Genomic DNA, 18,159 nt, shown 5'->3' on the forward strand with positions numbered 1-18,159 from the left:
CTGTTCTGTTGGTCCTGGACAGCCAACCGGGGCCCACACCGCCGGGGCCCCTGCTGCCTCGTCTGCCCGAGCCCGTCCCTGGCCCTCGGCCTGCAGTGGCCGCGTCCTCTACGCTCCATTTAGTTGCTCATCAGCAGGATCAGTGCGTCCCGGGAGCCGGCCCCTGAGGCCGACAGACCCTTCCCGCACGGGCCGGTGCCCCTTGCCAGTGCCAGTTTCTCTGTTCACGGCCCCTGGGTCAGCAGAGGCCACAGCGCCGAGCAAGCGCCCGGTGTCCAGTCTGGGGCTGGAGGCCCTGGCTGGGGCGAGGCCGGGAGCGACTGTCTCCTGGGCTGTTTGCCCCCCAGCACTGTGCGGGGACAGCCGGGAGGGAGGGGTCTTTCCTGTGACGGGCAGGTGCCGTCTAAACGTGGCCGGCTGCCCTCCCGCCCCTTCCCCCTCACCCCGGGGGGCAAGGCAGCGTCTCCCTGTCTGAGCTCGGGCCGGAGCTGCAGGAAGGAAACGCTGCGGCCGGGCAGGCCCTGAGCTGTCGGCCGTGCAGGCTCGGGTCAGGGGCTCCGGCCAGCAGTTGGCGACGCTGTGGACATCACCGCCCGCTGACCGTCTGTCTGCAGGACGCACAGCGCAGGGACAGTGCGGTGTGAGGACGCCCAGGGCGCTGGCGGGCAGGTCTAAGTCTCCCTTCGTTCATTCCCTTCCTGACCGGACCTTCCCGCATTTGTTCCCTGGACTCAGGTTTCTCGCCCTGGGGAATGACCGGGTGTGGGGGGTGCGCCAGGCCCCTGGGAACTCAAGATTGAGACTGACTCACGTCTCACTCCAGAGACTCGACAATAAGTAGAACATGGCCTGGGGAAGAACCCCCAGCCTGGGCCCGTTAGGTGAAGGAGGGCTGGGACCCCTGAAAACAGGCGCCACGCGCTCGCCGGGAGGCAGGAGGGGAGTTTCCGAGGAGTACGAGAGGCGGGTGCCAGGCTCCCGCGGCGTGGGGAGCCCCCAGGCACCCCGTTTCCCACGTGCCCCGGCGCCACCTGGCAGGCTCGGGTCCTCCCCCTGTGGTGCGGGGCCTCTCCGGCTGGCCGCCCCCCCCCCCCCCCGCCCCGGCATGTTCTCGGGGCGGCCCGTGCTTTGCTTTGCTTCCTTGTCTCCGTCTCGGCGTCTCTGAGCCGTGACCGACGGCTGTGGAAGGATCGGGCGGGCGGGCACCGACTCTGGCGGCCCCTTGCAGGGTTTCTCCACACAGCCCAGCCGGTAAAGGCTCCGCACGGCTGCCGCGGCCCTTGGCGTGTGTCCACGGCGCGGCGTGCCCACGGGGAGTCCCCCTGTGGCCTGGGGCCGCCTCGCTTTAAAGGGGCGCCTGACTCCCGCCTCCAGGACAGCCCAGAGTGAGCACTTTTCTCCAAGTCCTGTGATTCTCAGTTCTGCCCCTCGGCCGATGCCAGTTGGCTCAGGGGACGTGATGAAAAACCTTCACTCGAATGTTCTGTCCGAGTGTCACCCCCAGGGAGCTTTTGAGCAGAGATGCGCGTCCCAGTGCAGGGCAGGCGGACCCTTCCGCAGGACGCTGGTGTCACCAGCCCCCAGCCCGCAGGGGAGTTTGGAGAACGTGGTGTCCAGCGAGGGAGGGGGACACTGTCCTGACGAAACCCGCCTTGCCTTCGGCACCAGCTTCCCTGGGAGCCTCCCGGCCGCCTGCAGGCGCCCCTCCAGGACCCCTTTGGGATGTGCCGGACACCCCCTGTGAGGGCCGGTGGGGAGCCGGGGCTGGGCAGCAGCTGTGGGGGCCGGGCTGCTGGCCCCCCCCCTGCTTCCCTGGCACCTGCCGCTCCCCTGCACATGGGCTCTCCAAGGCTCTTTGCCTTCTTTTTTAGTATTTTTTTATTTTATTGAATCATATTGTATCCTTTTTTTTTTTTCTTTTTGGGTCACACCCAGCAATGCACAGTGGTTACTCCTGGCTCTGCACTCAGGAATCACCCTTGGCGGTGCTCAGGGGACCATTATGGGATGCTGGGAATCGAACCTGGGTCGGCTGCATGCAAGGCAAATGCCCTCCCCACTGTGCTATTGCTCCAGCCCCGTATTGTATCATTTTATTGAATTTAGTGACTCGATAAAAGAGCACGTTGCCAAGAGATAGAGCCCTGCAGAGCGTTCAGGGTCGGGTTCCAGCCCCGCAGTGCCCAGCACCTGCAGGGCGTCACCTCCCAGCACCGTGTCCCAGTTCCCGGCCCACAGCTCCTCCGCGGCAGGCGCCTCTGCCCTCTCCCCTGGGCATCACGCGTGCTCCTCGCAGACAGACACGTTCTCCTGTGTGTCCCTTTACCGACCTGCACCCCGCGTCTCTCTGGGACCTTGTTCCCGAGACGCTTCCAGCAACGAAAAGTACAAGTGAACTTTAGGTCTTTCAGTTTGACTCAGTCCCAGTATCTCGCCATATTTTGGCTTTTAGCAACTCTCAGAGGTCCCCGAGGAGCCTCTGCGCCTGGGCTCCACAGGGGAGACCGGTTTCCTGGGCGTTTCCCTCTGTGAAAGGTGCTGTGGGGTGCGGACTCTGGTCAGGGAAACTGAGGAAGGCCAGAGACACATGAGGCGAGTTTCGCCCGTGACTTTGAAGCGGAAGAGTCCAGTGACCCCCGTGCTCTTGTCTGTCTCTCAGGAACACATGATTCTGTGCAGATTCGCAGACCAGACCGCCGTCCAGCTGCCGGCCCCACGCAGGCTCATAGGTACGTGGCCCCCACACGCCGCTGCTCTGGACTCGGAGAAGCTCCGTTAGTTCCCCCTGTTACAAAGAGCCGGGTAGCCATGACCACGTTTTATCCCATTTTTGTTACTATTTTCAAGTACAGTTTTAGTGTTTGTACATTGAGTAGAGTTAGTCAGATTTATCAAAAGCCACACGTGCACGCACACACACACACACACACACACGCATGCACGCATGTGATGGAAAAACCAAGTATGCATGTGAAAAATGATGCATAAAAATGTGTAAACAGGATAATAATGTTTTCTTTCTGGAAAATTCCACTTGGACATTATTAATTAGTTACCAGTTTGAGAGTTGTGATATTAAACATTACCTAAATTGGAAGGCATACAGCAACATCTAGAATCTCACTAAGTTATAAATGTATCCAAGACGGTCTGAGACAGGAGCCACACGTGGACGCCTGCAGCGGCTAAACCCCGAGTGACCCCCCCATGGTCAGTGACTGGACACGAGCCCCCCCCTCCCCCCCGTCCCCACTGTCAGGCGCTGGGACTGGCACGCAGCCTGCCCGGGCCCGTGTATTCGTTGCAGCCTGCCCGGGCCCGTGTATTCGCTTCTGAGCGTGAGGCCCTCAGCCTGGCGCCTGGTGCCCCCACTGCAAGTCCCCGTGAGGGCTGGGCTCAGCCCGGGCCCCTGCGGTGGCTGGAGTGAGCACTGTCCGTAAGACCCTCACGGGAAGTCGCAGTTGGGGGCTCCTCTCATGCCTGGCCTGCGTCTCTGGCTGAGCACGGGCCCGGGGTCTGTGGTGGGGACGGGCCAGGCCTTGGCCGTGTGCTGTGTGCTCTCCTGCTGCTGGAGACCGAGCTCTCCTCCGGCCTACAGGCAGGAAGAGCGTCTGCGGCCGGGGCTGAGGGAACAGCCCCCTCTCTGTCCAGGACAGAGGCGCCCCTCTGCCCACCTCCCGCCCTCCCGCCAGCACTCTGACGCGGCAGGAGGTCACTTGGCATAGTGACTTCCAGGTGACACCGGCCATATCCGGCCAGCTCACGGGAGCGGGAGCCCGTGGTGGGTGGTTGGGCGTACGGCGAGGGTTGGGGGGGACAGCGCCGTGATGGGTGGTGGGCACGGGGACACGGCGAGGGTTTGGGGGGGCAGCTGCCATGATGGGTGGTGGGCACGGGGGGACACGGCGAGGGTTTGGGGGGGCAGTGCCGTGATGGGTGGTGGGCACGGGGGACACAGCGAGGGTTTGGGGGGGCAGCTGCCATGATGGGTGGTGGGCACGGGGGGACACGGCGAGGGTTTAGGGGGGCAGTGCCGTGATGGGTGGTGGGAACCTCGGGACACGGCGAGGGTTGGGGGGGCAGCTGCTGGCGTGCTGGAGACTCAGCGTGGGGGGGCTCGGTTCAGAGCCGGACCCCCAGGCCCCTCCCCCAGCTGCCAGGCCAGGCGTCCCGCCCCTGAGCATCCCGGGCTCCCGGCCTGTGAGGGCGGCTCCCGACTGCATCTCACTTGCAGGGAGGCTGTCGGGCTTGTGGGGACTTGAGCTGCTTCTGCGTGATGGGAAAGAAAATTAGCCGGGCCGGGCCGGGCCGCGCGCCAGGGCGAGCGAGCTGCAGGGCGGAGGCTGCGGGAATGCCGAGCATCCCCCTGGCGGAGAGGGGCTCCTGGGGCGGGGGCGGATAGGGGGGTGGGGGCGCCGGGGACGGGGGCAGGGATGGGGGGGTTGCCTGGGGCAGGGGAGGGGCAGGACAGTGGAGTCGGGGTGAGGGGTCGCCTGGGACAGGGGTGGGGGGTAGCGCAGGGGAGCAGGGGACAGGGCAGTGGGGTCAGGGGCGGGCGTGGACAGGGCTTTAGGGAGAGGAAGTGTGTCGGCCCCTGGCTGCAGGGGAGGGGTGGTACCGCCTTACTGGAATTCCAGAAATCTCTTTTCTATCGCCTCTGATGCCATCCCCCTTTTGGGCACGGCCCTTTCAAGTCCAAGGTACAGAACAAACATTTCCAACCTGCGCCCGCCCTGCCAGGCCTCGCCCACCGGCTCCCTCCCACCGTCCCCTGGAATCCGGCTGCCTCCGCTGCTGAAGCCGCTGCCGCAGAGCAGTTTCGGCTGACACGCAAATAAATCTCGGGGAAACCGTGTCCAGGTATTAATAGAACTGCTGGAGAAGATGGAATGCAGCCTGTGTAGGCCGTGACTCTCCAGGAGGACGGAGGCGTTCCCCTGTTGATCGTAGAGAAATTCAGTGTAAAAGTAAAGCTCAGCTTTGAGTCGAGTCATCCCCAGATCACTGTTTGGGGGGCGGTGCGTGTGTGTGTGTGTGTGTGTGTGTGTGTGTGTGAGTGTGAGTGCGTGTGTGCGTGCATGTGTGTACGGTGTGTGCGTATGTGTGTGTGCGTGTGTCTGTGTGCATGTGCGTGTGTGTGCACGTATGTGCGTGTGTGTGCGCGTGTGTCTGTGTGCATGTGTGTGTGCGTGTATGTGTGTGCATGTGTGTGTGCGCCTGTGTGTGTATGCGCTCGCGAGTGTGTGTGTGTGTGTGTGTGTGTATGTGTGTGTATGTGTGTGAGACCCACCGGGAGGGAGGGGGGACCCGGGAATCGGCCCCAGGGCCTGGCGTGTGTGCGGCCAGGGTTCTGCCCTGCGCCCGTCCTGATCCATCCCTGATCCATCCTCAGCCGTCCGGGCAGCAGTTCGCTGTCCGGGGCGGCGGCTGTGCTGGGGCTCGGGAGCACCCCGGCCCACCCACCCCTCGGGGCTGTGCCTGGCGGTGCCTGGGGCGTCCACAGCGTCCTGGCGATCGCGACAGGCGGCCCCCGTCCCTCCACACCCACTGCCTCTCCGGCCCCTTGAAGCGGCTTTGGGAGTGGAAGCTCCTGACCGTCTTACTTGCCAGTCGGCTTTCCTCTGTGTCATCGACGATGCCAGGCCCGTGGGGTGGCACGTGTACACGGTGCCGCAGGACTCCGGAAATGAAGACTGTGTCTCGGGTCCTGCGCTGGAGGCCAGTGCTCCACTGAGATGTCGCCACGGCCTTCATTTCTCATGTCTTCATGCTCTAGAAACTCCACCAGTTTTCAGACTTGCTGTTATTTGAGATATTCTTACAGATCCCCACGTACACACACACACACACACATGCAGACACACACAGAGTTGCAAATGCTGTGTTTTCATAGGCGTGGAGAGGGAAAGGCCATAACAACTAGACTCTTCGCCAGTTGGAGGATAGAATCTAGTTTTTCTTTGAGATTGACTTATTGGGACATTTGAAAAGTTTCTTGGGGCCGGAGCTATAGTATAGCGGGGAGGGCGTTTGCCTTGCACATGGCCAACCCGGGTTCGATCCCCAGCATCCCATATGGTTCCCCCAAACACCTCCAGGAGTGATCCCTGAGTGCATGAGCCAGGAGTAACCCCTGTGCATCGCCGGGTGTGACCCAAAAATAAATAAAATAATACAGTTTCTTCAGTTGTCAGAGACACAGAGCTGTGCCCCTCCTGCTTGGTGTCTTCCCTCTGCACTGACCGAGCTCCGCGGGAGAAGCCCGGGGGCCGGCCCGCGGCCACGCGTGTCTCTGCCTTGCAGGGAAGCAGTGCATGTACCTCGTGGACCTGGACCGCGCCCGAGCCGCCGAGGAACGGGGCTACTCAGCTCACGTCATCTCCATGGAGCCGGAGAGCTGCTCGCCCAAGAACAACATGATCGTGGGGGTCCCCGTCTAGGGGGCGCCGGCCGAGCCCCCCGTGCCCGGGGAGAGCGAGCGACGGAGCAGCTGGAGGAGGGTTGGGGGGGCCGCCCCCCAGGGGCCCTGCCCGGGGGACCAGAGCCAGTGCGGGGCTCCCTTCTATATTTCTAATGATTGTACCTTTTCTATGATTTTTTTTTAAAAGAATCTAATCGGGTAAATATAGTACGTTTGAACTTTTGGTTTCCGGATGTGTAGCTCATTTCACCGACTGCTCTTACTTAGATTTCCCGCAAGTTCCGAAAAGGGATCGTCGCTGATTCTTACTTTTATATGGCAACATCCTCAGAAGTCTTTGCAGTTCTGGGAAACTGCAAAGTCTCCCGTTCGGGGAACGTGGAATTTGACTAGTTAACATAAACTCTTAACTGTAGCCCTGTCACACTGTCGTACCACTGTCGTCCCGTTGTTCATCCATTTGCTCAAGCGGGCACCAGTAATGTCTCCATTGTGAGACTTGTTGTTACTGTTTTTGGCATATCAAACACGCCACGGGAGCTTGCCAGGCTCTGCCGTGCGGGCGGGATACTCTCGGTAGCTTACTGGGCTCTCCGAGAGGGACAAAGGAATCGAACCCGGATCAACCACATGCAAGGGAAACACCCTCCCCACTGTGCTGTCGCTCCAGCCCTTAACTCTTAACTATCGCTCCAGTCCAGCCCTCCAGTCCGTAAGTCAGTCCTGTAAACAGTGGGGAGGAGCCGTTGCTTCCCGGCCCTGGCCCGGCTGCCTTGGCGGCCACGGTGATCTCAGGTGGGCTCTGCTTTGCCCACAGGGCTGATCACGTGGGAGCAAAGGGAATCAACCAAGTTCTTTCTCTCAGAAAACAAGCGGTCACCAGATTGCTTTTTCAGCTACCAGTTACCTGTTTCTGATTTCTTGTCCCAAGTCCCATAGGAGCAGGGGGAGAGTCGGAGGCTATTAACATAGTTCTCTGTACCCCAGTGCTCTGCCTCCCACCAGCCAAAATTACTCAGAGATTTCCCACATACAGCAGCTTTCCCAGGTTCTTGGTGATTCCATCTATGATATGTATTTTATTAATTTTGATGCTTATAACACCTGTATGACATGTGCTGTGTGTGAGAGGGGGAAAGGGCTTTTGTTTATAATAAATAACTCCTCCCTTACTATAAACTATAACTAATTAATATCAATAATATAAATGAATCACGGTATCACTCATCCTGCTGTTCATCGATTGGCTTGAGCAGGTGCCAATAATGTCTTCATTCATCCTGGCCCTGAGATTTTAGCAGCTTCTCTCTTTTTTATTTTCTTTTTGGGTCACACCTGGCAATGCACAGGGGTTACTCCTGGCTCTGCACTCAGGAATCACCCTGGCAGTGCTCAGAGGACCATATAGGATGCTGGGAATCGAACCCGGGTCAGCCACTTGCAAGGCAAACGACCTACCTGCTGCGTTATCGCTCCAGCCCCATTAGCAGCCTCTCTTCTCATCATTCCCAATGGTGCCACATTGGAGGCTCTTTCAGGATCAGGGGAATGAGACCCGTCACTGTTACTGTTTTTGGCATATCGAATGTGCCCCGGGGAGCTTGCCAGGCTCTGCCGTGCGGGCAGGAAGCTCTCAGTAGCCTGCCGGGTTCTCCGAGAGAGAGAACTAGACAATAAGAGCTTCCGGGAGCTTTGTTTTATAGTCTCTGGATCTTGAACGTTGAAATAAATAATCATATAAATAATATAAATATAAAATAAATAATCATAAATAATATGAACAAATAATTTAGGGAGGGGGATATGAAGTTTAATTTTTCTGGGATAAGTTTTAAGCATGTGTTCTCGGTCCTGAGTACTTCAGTCACTTCCATGGACAGGCTGCTCGCTTACACTCACTCAGACCCACGGCTTACTAAGTCTGGGTAACTGCAGGCAGCCAGCCCTGGATACAGGCTCCAGAGTGGGTCCACCAAACCGGAAAGTTCTGTTGTGCGCTCCCCGCCCCCAGAGGCAGCCGCTCCCCGATTCCTATCAGCCCCTTTGTTTTGCCTGTTTGTGTTTGTGCTTCAGGTGCCGGCCTGGGGGCTCCCACCTGGCCTCTCTGGTTCCTCCTGCCCCCCACCCCCCCACTCGGGTGTGCAGGCCTTTCTGGGCCGGCCCGTGCTCTGCGCGGCCTGCTTTGGGGGACGATGATGCTGCGTGTCTCCATCACTCGCATTCCTCAGAGAACTCTCCGACACGCGCAAACATCAGGCTCCCTTTGTCCCTTCGCTTGGTACTCACTGACCAGTGTCACCCTGGGGATACTGTGAAGAAGACCTAAGAGGTTTCCAGGCCGCTATGGTCTCACCCAGAGCGTCTCACATCTGTTCCACTTCTCGGAATCAGCTCTTCCGACCCTGCCACGGCCTAGCCTCGCCCCTCGTCTCCCATCTCCAGGAAGGGGAAGCCCGTGGACTCCGGAGGTGCCTGGCCCAGTGCTCCCCAGGTGCCCAGTGTCCCCTCCCCCGAGGACCGAGTGCTGAGGAGAATCAAGCGGGTGGGGGCTGCGATCACGCTGGTTTCTTGCGAGGCTCCTTTGCAGCCAAGACAAGTAAAAAGGGGCCAGGTCGGGCCCAGCAGAGCTGATGAGTGACCAACCCCTGCCACTGACCTGGTCTCACCCCCTCTCGGCCCATCCAGAGCAAAGCCAGCCCGCACGGCTGTAACGTTAGCCGCCAGAGCGCGTCTTTCACTGACGGTCCAGCCGGGCTCTGAGCAGGGATAGAATTACTAACGTCCCAACAACTGCAGCTTCTCCTGAGACGAGCCTCACTCCGTGGTTCAAGAAACATTCCAGTCACGGGATCTCCCGAGGCTTGCTTTTCTGTTAACTTCCACCATGGAGTTAGAAATCCGTTCCAATACTGAAGGCATTTTAAAGTCACCTTGTGTGTGTGTCCTGGGGTGGAACCCGGGACCTCATGAGCAGGTGTGTTCTTGCATGTCGCACCCTCTCCGCAGCCCCTTAAAATAAACGTTGTAAAAGCAGGATCTCAGTTCAATTTAGTTAGGAAATTCTGAACATATTTTTTTTAATGCTTGATAAACAGTCTTAAAAAAATAGATGTGACCAAATGAAAAGAGAAATTAGGTTAATCACTGTTAAATCTTTTGTTATTAATCCTCTTAGACTTTTCTGTACACACGAATCAATTTAACGGAATTATTTGACAAATGGCTAATGCCGTGCGTACTATTTGCAGCCACTATTCTGAGCCGTTTATAAATAGCAACGCGTCGTCTGCCCAAGTCCTCGCGCTGACCCCAGTACTGCCGGTATCAGTCACACTTGGAGGCCCAGGAGACGCGTCACAGCAGAGCCAGCAAGAGGCAGGGTTCGAGCCACCCTTGGGCTTCAGACAGATCTGGTGGTGTGGGTGAGGGTCTGCCAGGGGACACGGTCCCTGGTGCCTCTTGGAGTCGTCCACGAGGAGGAAACACTTTCTTACCCTCCGATGCCCAAGTTAGCCTTGACTCAACTCCAGCCCCTCCCCCCCACAGTTGGCCCCACAGCCCCTGGGGAACAGAGAGACGCGCATGGCTGCAGGCGGGTGGGGGAGAAGGGACGAGAAGGCAGGGCTGGAGGGCGCCTCACTTGCCTCTAGAAGGGAATGTTCCTGAAGCATCCGCAGAGACTTCCCTGGTGGCTATAAGCTCAGCGAGGCCGTCACTGCAGGGTTTCAGGTGTGCAGCTTCTCCGACGTGACAGTGCCAGGTGTGTGGCGCCAAACGCGGCTCTAAGATGCTGAACACGGGCTCTGAGGGGCGCTGGGGAGCACTGGGGAGCACCGAGGAGCACCATGACTGCCCGTGACTACACGGGCACAGTGTCCCTTTCTTTGAGGCATGGCTGGTTGGACGGGCAGGAAGGAGAAAGCTCTCCTGAGTCTCACTCCTGAAGCGCTGCGTAGGACTGCTCATTGTTTATCTGTTATTTGTATTCCACGAGTTGCCCGCTGACCAATTTACTCACTTAACTTAATGAGCGCATCTTGCTTGGAAGCCAGATTGGTTGCTCCGAGGGTTCATTTTTCATCTGGTATTTTAATTCTTTTTTACCTGATTAAAAAGGGCTACTCTCAGGCCTTTTCCATAATTATTGTGATCGGTTTTTTAGTTGGCCCTTAAAACAGTTTCAAGGAAGAAATCGGTTTGGTTTGGCTTCATACTCCGTCACAAGCTTTATTCGTTCTCCCATATATGTCACTCTTCCTGTGGTTTCTGCGTAGAGAGGTTGGTTTCCCACCTGCGGATTAAAAGGCTCACTTGTGTGTTTGGCATTCTAATTCTTGGAGGCGTTTATTTTTACTTTGTTTATGTGTGTGCGGTGCCGGGAATTGAGCCCAGGATTCCACATATGCAAAGTGCTCTACCTGTGAGCTCCGTCCTCAGTTCCAACTTTTTACAATTAAATGCTTAACCCAGCAAGGATTCGTTTAGATGGGTTGTTGGAGGCAAAAATCTGGTATTTGATTGACCTTATTGGGTTCTGTTATCACAGTGCCATTAGAAAGATCTAACGTCCCCCTGTAGATTTGAATCCATTACTAGAATAAGCTAGTTGGGACTTTCCCCATTTCCTGGTCTCAGATACTTCTACCAGAATCGCGCTGACTCAATGATCGCAACTTCCTTGCACGTTTTGACAGCAGAGCCAGTTTCATGTTTGACGGTAACGCTTGGGGTCGGTGACCCCCCCGCACAGAGAATGCAGTGCGGCCGCTAGCAGGCCCCTGAGTTGAGATGGACACTGTGTTCCTAGAGAGGGGCATGGTTTTAATTAGATTCTCAAAAGGGCCCTTGACTCCAAAGTAGCCCTGACCTACGGAGCACAGACCTCGCCCCAGAATTCGGTGTTTCGCCGCAGAGAAGCAAATAATTAGCTCTGCGGGCAGCTCTCGGAGGAAGCCAGGCTTCGCGGTCTCAGATGTTGGGTTGTCTTAGATCTAGTTTATCTGGCTAAATGGCAGTTGCGCAGACAAGCAAGAAGACAGAGTTGGGCAGCAGAGAGTCCACTGGCTGAGGGGCTCGCAGCCCCCAACACGCTGTGACAGCGTGAGCCGTCACCAGCTTGAAGGTTTCTGCTCAGCTCAGCGAGAGCATCTCCCGGTGATGGCCCGGCCCCCAGCAGAGCGCGGCTCCTTGTTTCTCCGGAATGGCGCGGCGGGAGATGACGGTCCCTGCCCCAGAGGAAGCGACCTCCAGAATGAAGCAGAATGAAGCAGTCGGACTTGGAAAGATGACCAGAGTGAGACTCGCCCCTCTCCCTCCCTCCGCAGCGCAGGAAGTCCTGCCTCAGCAGACTCGGGTTCCCTCAGACGTGTCTCAAGTCAGAGGAGAACAGTCGGGCACTGACACCCCCTCACAGGCAGGCGTCTACTTCAGAGGCGTCATTTCCCACCTGCTCTCTGCTGCCCGTGGAGTGTTAGGATTATCGTCCAGCAAGCCTAGTTCTGCATTCTGAGCCTCCTTTCCTGCCTCGGAGTTTCTCAGGCTCCCTTCCAGGCCTGACCCAGCTCCCACCTCAGCCTTGGCTGTAAATCCTGGATGCGTTACAGAAGTAAGTGAACCGAGCTGAGTAATTAACGCCAATTACCCTCCCTGCTCACCCGGCTCCCTCGGCCCTGCTGGCTCTCCTGCCTCTGCTCTCCCACCGCTGCGCGCCGCGGGCCGTGAGCTGCGTGGAACATGCAGGTCCCCCCGGGAAGTCTTAGCGTCTCGGCGCTGCCGCCTGAGCCTTTGCCTCTCCCCTCCGGGAGCAGCTCGCTGAGGTGAGCAGATGCCCTTCTGTGCCCGGGTGACTGTCTGTCCTCCCTTCCTTGGTGCTTAATGAGGCTAATCCCATGAGTGACGCTCCAAGTTACGAAACCGCCCTCTTCTGTTCTGAGCTCATCTTACATTGCTCGGGATAAGTTTCTCTTCCCGGTTCCCTGTTGTCTCTGGGACCACGTGCTGGTGGTGTCCTGGCCAGTGGCGGTCACTCTCTTAGGTCTGCGGGGGGTGTCCGCAGCCAGCCCACTCCCTCATGTTGGCTGCTCCTCGGAGAATCTCTCCTGCTCTGCAGGGCTGGTTCTGTAATCCAGGGATTCTCGTTCCCGGGCGCTTGGTCCAATGGCCTATAAGGCCCCGCAGAGAACAGGACAAAAAGAACTTGATTTCAGCTACCAACATTTTGTTAATTTTTCTTTTCCTCTTTTTGATTATCGGTGTGTTTCGGCTTTCCATGTCTTCTCTAATTTTTGGCGGGGGGCCGTTTTTTGCTTGTGGCCCACCCCCCCCAGGGTAGCCGGCAGTGCTCCGTGGAGGAATGGTGCTCTGGCGGTGCAGACTGGGGCCCTGCCTGCACGGAGAGGCTCTGGCCCGCGGGGCTACCTCTCAGCCCCAGCATTGCTTTCTGCTTTTTAGTTTTTTTCTGCGTCACCGTGAGGTGCAGTTACGAAGCTTTCGTGATTGAGTTTCAGTCCTAGACGACAACCCCAGCCCTCCACCAGTGCTCATTTCTACCCCCAATGTCCCCAGTATCCCCCCACCCTGTCCCCCACAATTGCTTTTTTTTTCTTTTTGGGTCACACCTGGCGATGCACAGGGGTTACTCCTGACTCTGCACTCAGGAATTACCCCTAGCTGTGCTCAGGGGACCATATGGGATGCTGGGATTTGAACCCGGGTCGGCCGCGTGCAAGGCAAACGCCCTCCCCGCTGTGCTATCGCTCCAGCCCCCACGATTGCTTTTTTAAGGTATAATTTTCTAAACCACCGCCTGGACTGACGTCCTTGTTTCCTTACCTGTGCTAAGGTTAGAACAAGGCAAGCAGAGCTCTTCCTAGCTAGCTCTGGAAACCACCCTGGGTGTTCTGCTGCCTCCAGCCTTTCCCCCCCCCCACCCGTGTGGGTCAGGCTCTTGGCCGCCCTCCCCTCCGGGACGCCCAGAGGCCGTGCTCTTTCTCTCTCGGCGGGGGCGCCCAGCCACGGTCAGTCCCGTACGGTCAGCCCTGCGGTATTTGCCCTTCCTGACGCTTGCTGGCGGCTCTCAGCGGTGCGAGCAAGTGTTTCCTTTCAAACGTCTGTTTGAAATTTGCTGTGCAGCATTTACATGGGGCTGCAGTTCAAGGGGGGCTATTTAATCTGGGGTCACCCCACCCCCAGGGCCCTTGGGAAGCGTGTGAGGCCGGGTAAACTGTCCGCAGCACGGGCTCCGGCCCTCTGCGCTGCCGAGGGCCTGGCCCCGGGGACACCATGCCTTGAGCACCACCGTGTGCTCCCGAGGAGACTCGGAGACACAGCGTCAGAGAGGAGGCGGCCCGTGGAGACGAGGACAGGCCCCAGGGCAGCCTGTCGGCCCCAAGAAGCCGCCGTTGCAAGTGGCCCTGTGTGTCCCACTCAGAGGAAAGGGCTCTGTCTTTCCAGAGTTCATGGCCAAGGATATTGGGAAATTGTTGTTTTCCACTCTAAAGGGGCTCACTCTAGAATCCCTGAAGCTTGGACATGTTGCCAGTGTATTTCCCTCGGCCGCTGCTTCCCGCCGTGCTCCCGGGCATGCTCCTGGCATGGGACGGTGCTCCCCACTGTGCTCCTGGCATGGGAAGGTGCTCCCCGCCTTGCTCCTGGCATGGGACCGTGCTCCCCGCAGTGCTCCCCACTGTGCTCCTGGCATGGGACTGTGCTCCCCGCCTTGCTCCTGGCATGGGACTGTGCTCCCCACTGTGCTCCTGGCATGGGATAATGCTCCCCACTGTGCTCCCCAACATGCTCCTGGCATGGGACGGTGCTCCCCGCCGTGCTCCCTGCCATGCTCCTGGGGCCCTGAGCCACACGTTTCAGGACACGGTGGAATCAGCAGGATGGAACTAAACGAGTGTTCGGTCGAAAGGAAGCTGTTTCCCAGGCTGGCCTGAGACAGCTCAGCTGGGGTGGTCGGAGGGTCTGGCCCAGGTGCCAGCCTTGCTGCCCGCTCAGGGTCCTGGCTGAGGGTCGCCCTGGAGACCCCCGACCCCTCCAGTTATGTCCAGTTACTAAGCAGCACTCCGCTTTCACTCAAAGGGTCTCAACCGGCATTTTCCCTGAGAATTTCAAACAATTCCCAGATGCGAGCGGTTTAGATTAGGCAAGCAGTGGAGATTTTCCTCCAAAAATCTGTACACAATGGAAGCTTCGCTCGCTAACTTGATATTTTGTGCAAATACACCAAAAATGTTTCATACCTAGCCCTCTTCTGCCTGCATATTAGCTTGATTTGAAAATATTTGTGGTGAGATATTCATCAGAGAGTAAACACTGAGTCACAAAGGACCTCGTGGCTGTAAGTGGCATTGCTGCTGACCGCAGACATTCTTCCCTCTCCCCAGGAGCCCCGGGGTTACTGCCCGTAAGAATATTCAAGAAGATTCACTTGCCCCGATAAAAGCGCCAGCATGATCTTTTCGAGTACAGGTAAAGTAAGATCGAGGTTGTTTACAAAATAATCCTCATTCTTTTTTTTCTTTTTCAAGAGCCTATATTGGGCTGGGGGTGTGTCAGATCCTGGATTTTACCCCCAGTCCCACCAAACACTAGGGGGAGTGGCTATATTTTCCTAAAAACTCAGTAATAATGGTAAAATAGAAGTAATTTGCATCAGTGAAGGACTTCCTCTCTGTTGCATGCTCAACACAACAAAGGGTACCTGGGTTATCTGAAGAGGAGAGCGAACATACCTGAACGCATGTGTGTGTGCATGTGCACAGGAGCACATGAATGGCCGGTGTGCCTTCCATGCTCTCAAATGCACACAGGTGTTGGAAAGGGCGTGGCCAGGTAAACTGAGGCATCGGTCAACGCGCAGAGGAAGTGAATGGAACCTGATGGTCTGTTTCCTCTGTCCTAGCCCACCCTGAGCCCCCAGCTCCTCCAGGGGTGCTCGGGGCCGTCACCCCCCTGCACTCGGCCAGGCAGCTGCCTCTGCGCCTTAGAGCCGGGAGCAGGAGGAGGAAGAAGCACTTTCTTCCGTTTCTGTTGCTCTCGCCTCGGCCTGTTAGAATTCGCACCTGCAGCCAGAAACGGGGGCACCCCGCCCCCCAAGCGCACAGCCCGGAGTAGCCCCAAGCCAGAAGCAAACCTACGGCGTTCACTGCCCAGGGCCTCCAGCCGAGGGAGTGTCTTCAAGGGCCAAGCTCGCTGGACACTCCTGGGCACACACACACCCTCGGGCTTTCCCTCGAACCCTGCGCCGAGCCTCTTCCTTCTGCCTGGCCGTGGAGCTGGGCTCTGGAGCACTCGGACAGGAGACACATGCGGAGCCCGAGGCACACGGACCGGAACCAGCCCAGACCCGGCCCTCGGGCAAGTCACTCATCCTCTCTCGGACCCCCACTCACGTGGTTTTCACCTGGGCCCCTCCGGACTATCCCGGGGCCACAGGGGCCACATTCCTGGGCAGCTCCTCCCCAGACCTACCATTCCCTGACAGTCGGCTGAGTCCCGGGGGGGGGAGGTCCTGGAGCCCCGCCCTCCCGGCACTGCAGGCCTGGAGCAGCCGGCCCCTGGGCCCCTGGGCCCTGGACAGACCCTGGCCAGGTGGTGAAGAGCCGCCATACAGGATCCCTGAGCACCCTTGGGGCGCAGCCGCCAGCTGCTCCTGGAGGGAGTTTCTCCGCGCGCCCGGCATCCTTCCCCCCGCGTCTGCCCGGACCCGGTGTGCACCGTGTCGGGACACGGTAGGGGAAAGTGCTCCCTGACACCCTGTCCAAAAGGGAGAAAGTCCCAAGTAAAAGGCCAGAGCAACAGGGCATCGGGGAGGGCGTTTGCCTGGCACACAGGCGACCTGGGTTCGAGCCCCATGTTCACGCTTCTGGGCACGCAGTGCGGCGGGGACAGTGTAAGCTCTGTGGCCGCCACCACGGGGCACTCGTGCTCCCATCCACTGTCCCCCGGTGCTCCCCCCCACAAGAGGCAGCCGGGGACGACTAAGCTGCACCCTGTTCTCCCACCCGGAGGCCGGGGCCTGTCTCCCGCACAGGGCAGTGACGCGAGGCCTCCCTGGACAGGCGGACAGGGCTGGGCTCAGGCCGGGGTCTGGAGGCCGGAGTCCGAGGGGGCCCGCTCCTGCCCTGGGGAGGAAGTGGGCGAAAGACGCGCCCCTCACCCCAGTACACTCCGTTCTGGAGTGTTGGGGAGCAGGGACCAGGCGAGAGCCAGCAGCGCAGGAAGGGCGGGGATGGGGCACGGGTCAGGAGAAGACCCCCACGAGGGCCCCAGGGCACAGTGCCACGTGCACTAGGAGGCGGACAGTGACCCACAGCTCGCTGGGACGTTTGCTTTTAGAAAGAGGGAAGGGCAGGGATGGGGCTGGTGAGAAGGTGCATGCAAGGTGCCCGGCCCGGCTTTGAACCCGGGCACGTGGTCACTTGGGATGGGTATAGCTGGAACCACCCTCAGCAGCACCGCCCGGAGACCCGGGTAATCCCTAGCACCACAGTGCCTGGGACCCGCCCTGAGCCCCCTGAGCCTTGTGGGGACCCCCTCTCCGAAGGGGAGAAAATGGGTGGTCCACGGAGGCCTCCGTGAAGTCTAGGAAGGGGGTGCTCTGGGGGTACGGCATGTGGCTAGACTGATGGAAGGAAGGGGTGCTCTCGGGGGTACTCGGGGGTACGGCATGTGGCTAGACTGATGGAAGGAAGGGATGCTCTCCGGGGTACAGCATGAGGATGGGCCGATGGAATGAGCAGAAACAGCACAGCAGAAGTTGGGTTCAGGATTCAGGGCAAATAAAAAGCTAGAAATAACGACAGAAATCAAGGGTTAGAAATGCCTTTTGTTGCAGCCCTCAGGATAGGCTGCAGCTAAGCAGGAAAATCCATAGCCTTAGTTCTTACATTGTCTTACAAGTAACAGACGGTGGTTGCTGAGTGTCTTGGGTCAGGGGTCAGTGGTCAGCACCTGTGTGAGCAGACACTAGAATTCACCCCCCTCCTCTGGGTACCCCCCAGCACCACTGCTAAGCAGTGCAGGGTTGCTGGAGGGTCCCCACATTAATTTTTTTAAAGCATTCGACACAAGGAATTAGAGGGAAAAAATAGGGCAGGCTAAGAATGCAGCACGCAAGAACTTAAAAAGTGGAAATGAATGTTTTAGGTAACAGAAAGCAATGGGACGTTCAGTACATGTACGAGGTCATTATTCAGAGGAAACCTAGAATATATATGAACACTGCCTTGTCTAGCAAGGGAGGATGGCCGATTGTAACACAGAGAAACAAAGGAGGGGGATGTAGACACAGCAGCAACGAGTTGAGGGCACCAAACCTTTACCTCTGGAGAAATCAAAGGCCTGGACCAACCAAAAGCCCTGAAATGGACAGTAAGGTGGCCAGGGGCTGCCCCTCGGCCCCTCCAAACATCAGATACCCCAGCACAGGGGGCTTCTCTGGAAGACCAGGAAAGGGCTGCGTGCAGGGCTCCAAGTCCTTGCTGTCTAACAGGATCCCCGCACCTGACCCCCGCCCCCACCCTGCACCCCGGACACCAGCGCCCGCCGCAGCCACACCTTCACTCTGCCCTGTGTTGGGGCCTCTCCTGGCAGCGCCTGCGGCCGGCTCGGCCCCCGGGTATCTCCTGGCCCCGGCCATAGCTTACAGGAACCTCTGCACGCCGCCAGGGAAAGCCGTGCCCGGGCACAGGTGAGGGCCCCCGGCCCCTGCAGAGTGGGAGGGGTGGGAG

General features: G+C 58.4%; 1 protein-coding gene across 1 annotated transcript in view; it reads left to right on the forward strand.

Moving 5' to 3' along the window:
- The window catches only part of GSTCD (glutathione S-transferase C-terminal domain containing), a 74,633-nt gene extending 67,984 nt beyond the window's left edge, over nucleotides 1-6,649 (forward strand). The window contains exons 11-12 of the mRNA XM_055142215.1: nucleotides 2,660-2,729; nucleotides 6,304-6,649. Coding sequence (XP_054998190.1) covers nucleotides 2,660-2,729; nucleotides 6,304-6,440 — 207 coding nt within the window. The 3' untranslated portion in view covers nucleotides 6,441-6,649. The remainder of the gene's footprint in view (nucleotides 1-2,659; nucleotides 2,730-6,303) is intronic.
- Nucleotides 6,650-18,159: the final 11,510 nt, after the last annotated feature.

The sequence above is a fragment of the Sorex araneus genome, chromosome 6 (genome assembly GCF_027595985.1).
Source record: "Sorex araneus isolate mSorAra2 chromosome 6, mSorAra2.pri, whole genome shotgun sequence".
Classification (NCBI taxonomy): Eukaryota; Metazoa; Chordata; class Mammalia; order Eulipotyphla; family Soricidae; genus Sorex; species Sorex araneus.